Source organism: Gigantopelta aegis, chromosome 6, assembly GCF_016097555.1.
Source record: "Gigantopelta aegis isolate Gae_Host chromosome 6, Gae_host_genome, whole genome shotgun sequence".
Classification (NCBI taxonomy): Eukaryota; Metazoa; Mollusca; class Gastropoda; order Neomphalida; family Peltospiridae; genus Gigantopelta; species Gigantopelta aegis.
The window spans coordinates 57,293,980-57,300,360 of record NC_054704.1 but is presented as its reverse complement, the minus strand read 5'-3'; the positions used below and the strand labels follow the sequence as shown (position 1 = coordinate 57,300,360).

The 6,381-nt window shown below is 40.2% G+C and overlaps 1 protein-coding gene across 3 annotated transcripts in view; it reads right to left on the bottom strand.

Annotated features, from left to right (window-relative positions):
* Positions 1–3,540: 3,540 nt before the first annotated feature.
* Positions 3,541–6,381, bottom strand: part of LOC121375318 (nucleoredoxin-like protein 2) — a 4,836-nt gene continuing 1,995 nt past the window's right edge. For all 3 annotated transcript variants that reach the window (XM_041502711.1, XM_041502712.1, XM_041502713.1), the window contains exons 2-3: positions 5,460–6,005; positions 3,541–3,854 (exon numbers count right to left, since the gene is read on the bottom strand). In XM_041502711.1, the coding sequence (XP_041358645.1) occupies positions 3,641–3,854; positions 5,460–5,977 (732 nt within the window). In that variant the 5' untranslated portion in view covers positions 5,978–6,005 and the 3' untranslated portion in view covers positions 3,541–3,640. The remainder of the gene's footprint in view (positions 3,855–5,459; positions 6,006–6,381) is intronic.

Here is a 6,381-nt window from a genome sequence, read left to right as displayed (position 1 = left end):
CGCAAGTTTGATTGAGCAATTTGGGTGCAATTTTGAACGGTCGGTCAAAAAGAAAGTTCTGGAGCTAATATAGGTTTTGACATTAGTGAATCGAGAGTAGCTTGTTTATTAGACCTATGATGCTGTGGTGTTTCCCTAGGTTGCCCATAGGGCCTGACTGCTTCTGGTCATTCCATGACAACCCAGGGGAGTCTTGTCCAATTGTGTAAACACCGGTAGGCAAGGCGCCGTCGTTCCAGGTTTTTTCCAAATCTTGTTGCAGTTAACGACGTTGTCCTCTTCAGTGTCACCAAGTACCAAGTAGACCACCAGCAGCAAGTATTTGGGGGTGGGATAGGGTAGGCTGGTATTCTTCTGTCCAGCTTCCCCTGGGTGCAGTGCAGTTATGTACTCGGAGCCGTATTCTTTTGTCCAGCTCCTTATTATAGTACGTGCTGGACCATTAAATGGGGGCGGGTGCATTGTTATCATTAGTCAATGCACCCTATGTACTGTTGCGGTTGTGCATGCGGTCTGTTTGTAAACCCTAGTTTGGTGTTAAGGTTGTTCCTATTGTCCTAAGTCCCTATTCTAATGTAATCAACAGCAATCCAGAGCCACCCATCCCCATTCATTCAACTTATTTTCTTGCTTATATCCAATTACGGTTCAAGCACGCTGTCTTGGGCACACACCTCAGCTATCTGGGCTGTCTGTCCAGGACAGTGGGTTAGTTAGTGGGGGGGGGGGGGGGGGGGGGGGGTATGATTGAGGATCATTTGATTGATTCTTTTTATAGACTGGTTTGAGTAATGTTCTGTTTCCTCCAGTGTTCCATGGTTCTTATATCAAAGGCTGTGATATGTGCTGTCACGTCTGTAGGAAAGTGCATACAGAACGTTACTTTCTACTAATGAGCATGAGCAGCCTCCTTCCTGGGGCCTAATTCACAAAACTCTTGCAACTTTGCAATGTTGTAGTGGAATGCAGAGAACCTTGCAAGGATGATATGATGTTACTTTAAGAACTTTATGAATTAAGGGAGCAGGATTTAGCTCAGTGGGTCGAGTGCTCGCTTAAAGTACTTGTGCCACAGGAGCGCAAACCACATTGGTGGATCCATTTAATTGATTTTTTCCTTGTTCCAACCAGTGCACCATAATTAGTCAAAGGCTGTGGTATGTGCTTTCCTGTCTGTGGGAAAGTGCATATGAAAGATCCCTTTCTGCATTAGAAAAAATGTAGCGGGTTTCCTCTTATGACTACGTGTCAGAATTAACAAATGTTTGACATCCAATAGCTGATGATTAAGTAATCAATGTGCTCCAGTGGTGTCGTTAAACAAAACAAACTTTTAATTAATCAATGTGCTCTAATGGCGTTGTTAAAGAAAAACAAAACTTTGTGAATTAAGCACCAGAGCTCTGTTTTTACAAACGATATTAGCATTAAGATCACCTAAGTGATCTAAGTGCATAACTACCTATCTTAACTACGATATCTTAATGATAAGATCGCTTAGTAAAACGAGGCCTGGTGTTAATGGGCTTCTTCTTAAACAATCTAAATCAGTGTCACGGTCAATGTGTGAAATCTACAGGTAACACTGGCTTGTAAAAAGATACAATGTATATCCAAAGCTTTTTGCCCTTGCAGTGACGTCTTCCATTTGTTCTCTGCAACAAAATAAACGCATCCTGCTTTTTCCTGGGGGTTTTTAAAACGCTATCTTAACATTTTAAAAATATAAAGCATTATATGAATAAATCGGCTTTTTCCTGTTTGTTTTTTTTAAAACGCTATCTTGACATTTAAAAAATATAAAGCATTATATGAATAAATCAGCTTTTTCCTGTGGGTTTTTAAAAACACTATTTTGACATTTTTAAAATACAAAGCATTATATACTACTCAAAAGAATTTAAGGGTCAAAAATTTATAACCAAATAAGTTTCAGAGTGTATTAGATTGATGATGTAAACTACACCAAATTTTTTATTTATTGTTCCATATTTACAAAAAACCACAAATAATCGTCACTGTATACAAGAAAGTCACATGACATGCTGTCAAAGTTGAAGGTTGTCAAACATGGATTTTACACATTAGAACATTCGTTTAATAGTGTGTGAATCCACCCCTGGCGCGAATACACTCGACACATCGTTGCCTCATGCTGTTGATCAGACTTCTGAAGAACTCTTGGGGAATGGCCTGCCACTCTGCCATAAGAAGTTGACCCAGATCATGAAGGTTGGCCGGAGGGGCATGGTTATCCCGAACTCTCCTGCCTAATTCGTCCCAGGCGTGCTCTATTGGGGCCAAGTCAGGCGAATATGCTGGCCAATCCATCCTGGCGATACCTTGTTGTCTGAGAAAGTCCGTTACCACCCTGGCGCGGTGGGGTCTGGCATTGTCATCCTGCAGAACTGCCCCGCCGCCAATCTGCTGAAGGCCTGGGAGAACCAACGGCCGGATAATCTCATTCAGATAGCGGATTCCATTCAGATTGCCATCCACCACATAGAGGGGGGTCCTGTGGTGGATAGAGATGCCGCCCCACACCATAACGCTGCCACCACCGAACCGGTGACGTTGTCTAACGTTAACGTCGGCGAAGCGCTCCCCAGGACGTCTGTAGACACGAACCCGACCGCCGTTGAACTGGAGACTAAACCTGGACTCATCAGTGAACATCACTCGACCCCACTGAACATGTTGCCACCGCAGATGAAGCGTGCACCAGTGACATCTGGCCGTTCTGTGACGTGGTAGGAGTGGTGGTCGAACAGCCTGGCGACGGCAGCGTAGATTATTGGCTCTCAGACGATTGCGTATGGTTTGATCAGACAATCGAGTCCCAGTCGCAGTCCGCAGATTGTCACGTAATCGGCGTGCAGTGGTTGTGCGTTGACGTAGAGCCATATTGGTGATGTAGCGGTCCTCTCTATTTGTAGTGCTTCGGGGTCTTCCCGAACGTGGACGATTTCGAACAGAATTCGTTGCTTGGTACCGTTGCCACAGTCGGCCAACGACACTGACTGACACCAAGTCTCAGAGCAACATTTCTTTGCGTATTGCCATCCTGAAGCCAAGCAATAGCCCTTCCTCGATCTTCGATAGTCAGTTGAAGTCGTACCATTGTCGAATTTGGAGTGTGCACCGTACACAACGCAAGCTCCAATTATACGGAAATTCGGCATTGGGAACATGGAATACACATGCAAAGCGTGCAAATGAAGCGCTTTGTGAAAAAGCAAGTTATGGGCACTTAGCAGACCTTTCGCTTTCGCCCTAATTTATGTGCAAATGTAAGCATGTTTTCGCCATTAGAACTAGTCGACAGTGTCAATGACAGTGGATTTTAATTCATTTATGGGTTGCTTAGACCCACTTTCGTCAAAATGGAACAATAACATGCGTGACATTATGGTCTAGCTAATATAATTGACATTCAGAAAATAATGTCGAAAATATCGTCTGACCCTTAAATTCTTTTGAGTAGTATATATGTTCAGAAATGCAGTGGTTATAGAAATATTCATATTCTAAGCGAGAAAATGTAAATAAATTGTAATTTAATGTTGTTAAAATATGTTGTTCTATTTGCTGAAAAACAGGACAATCCCTATAAACAGTGCTAAATCTTGTTAAACATTGCTCAATTTCCTGAAGCTGGTGCTGAAGTGTCTTTTTCAGTTTGTTTGTCTTGGGAATGGTCTTCCTGTATATTTGCTAAACTAAGCCAGTTTCGCAAGCACACAATTCCTTTGTCCTGCACATCTTTACGTCCATTCATAGTAATCACTTCACCATTGGAACGTATCACCACCAGTTTGGGAATATTACGAATGCTGTACTTGTTGATTAGACTCCTGCATAAAGATGGCAAAGAAAAAATTTGTGAATACATAATCATATAAGTAGAAATATTAAGGATGTTTTTAGAGCTGTGCTGAAACAAAGCATTGGTGATAAAGATAACTGGACATACTAGTTAACTATTTCATAGACTGCATAAATATTTATTTCTATCCTGCAATCACTATATATATAGAGGTTATTACCAGAGTGTTTTTCGGTATCGTCAATATCATATATTAGGAATAAAAATTGTATTATGCGAGCCTCTGGCTAGCATAATACATTATTTTTATTCCTAATATATGATATTGAAGATACCGAAATACACGAGGGTAATAATCTCTTTATCATATAAGCTCAAACTTAATACAACGTGTTTTTGTAAACTGTACACGCAACTTTAATTCCAGTCCGCCATTACTAGATATTCAAATGACGTAAGAATATGTGGCGCGGTGTATTTTTGAATGGAAATGACGTCAAACTCGAATGACGTCATTTTGAATGTCCTTGCATCAAAATAAAGTTATGCCTAACGTTTTTTGTTTTCTGAACGCTGGACAGCTTTCAGTGTCAAATTGCCATTGAAATGTTTTTATTTGATGACTGAATGCATACGTCAATCATGGAGTGTCACCCAAGTACGTTTGCTTAAATGTCAATAAACCTAGTGCCGAGACCTCGACTAATTTACATCTAATTTGCAAAGTTATCAAATTCTCAAAGTATGTGATCTAAAAAATATCACATAATTTGATTGCACTGAAAATGTAAGATATTATATAATAAATATATATACGCAAGATATGATAAGATAAATTTCAGTATTTTCAGTGTTTGACCAAAAATATAGTTGACATGACATAAGCCTGACTCAACTCAAGTATTTTAGACTAGATTTTCAATAAACATACTCTTTGAATAATTTGTTTCAGTACAGTATAACGTATAGTGTTGCCATAAAGATACAAAACTTGTATATTTATTTATGAATTAAGTTCAGAAATGCTTTTTGAATATGACAATGCAGCTAGCATCTTACAAATAATTATGTCATGGATCTTTTGTGACATCATACTGCAAAAGCCTTACTAGGTTTCATGATACTCTGTTGGCATACAAAAACTGGAATTAATAATGATTTTCCGAATACTCCTGTTGGATTGCAGGATAAATAAAATAACTGGTTAATGCCTTAAAATATTGGCTTTATTCTGCTTGGGTCAAATGGCGTATGTCATTCTAACCTTTGCACAATAAAGCCATTATCTTAATAGTAACCAGTTATTCTCTATATAGCTTGCTAGTAAAATAGTCTTTAGCTTCAAAACATTTAAGGCAATTCATTAGCTGTACAACCAATAATACTCCAGACTTCATTCACCTCTGGTACAGTTAACAGTCAAGCACCGATTTTGTGCACAATTTATTCTGCCTTGAGGCGAGATGATACAGAGTTCTCCATACTGTACAGTCACACTAAGCATACAAGCTAAGAATGGAAACTGCAGACCTGTCCCTCGACTGGTGCATCAAATGATGTGGTATATAATGTCCTGTTTATATGCTGAAATAACCAATACCAACATGTTTATAATTATGTGTATTGCACTTACTCCTGTGCTGGATCATCAAATGGAATAAGGAGCCAGTCGCCATGTTTCTCAATGAAGTATTTCTCCATGTCCTCATGCTCGCGGTCAAGGCTCACGAACACCACCTGGAAAGGCAGATGACGGTTCTGTGCTTCAGCAAACAATTCACACAGCATGGGAGTGAACTGCCGACATGGAGGACACCATGAAGCAGAGAAGTAGAGTGCAACAACCTTGTCTTGGAGAGCTTCACCAGTTACTGTGTTAGAGGCTGGGTCAGAAGCATGTTCAACGACCTTGTCTTGGAGAGCTTCACCAGTTACTGTGTTAGAGGCTGGGTCAGAAGCATGTTCAACGACCTTGTCTTGGAGAGCTTCACCACCAGTTATTGTTTTAGTGCCACTGTCAGAAGCATGTTCAACGACCTGGTCTTGGTTAGCTTCACCAGTTACTGTTTTAGAAACTGGTTCAGAAGCATTACTGCTAGGACTGAAGTAAGATTGTTTCAGCAACTGAATTCCTGCCAACAGCTCACTCATCCTGATGCATCAGATTACACAACAATTTCTGAAAAGGAGGAAACAATTTTATTATCTATTTGGTTGGGTTTTTTGTTTTCTTTAGTAACATCACTAGAGCACATTAATTTATTAAATCATTTGGGTGGCTAACATTGGTTATTTTTACATAGTCTTAAAAAGGAAACCCGCTACATTTTTCCATTAGTAGCAAGGTATCTTTTATATGCACCATCAGACAGGATAGCTCATACCACAGCCTTTGATTGAGAAATAGGACAATGGGCCCACCAATGGGGATTAACCCCAGACCGACTGCATCAAGTGAGTACTTTACCAGTGGTCCCGACCCTTAGCTTGGACGGCTACATATATACTTACTGGGCAATACAGAGACTGCAATAACTTGGGAGGCAGAAAAAAAG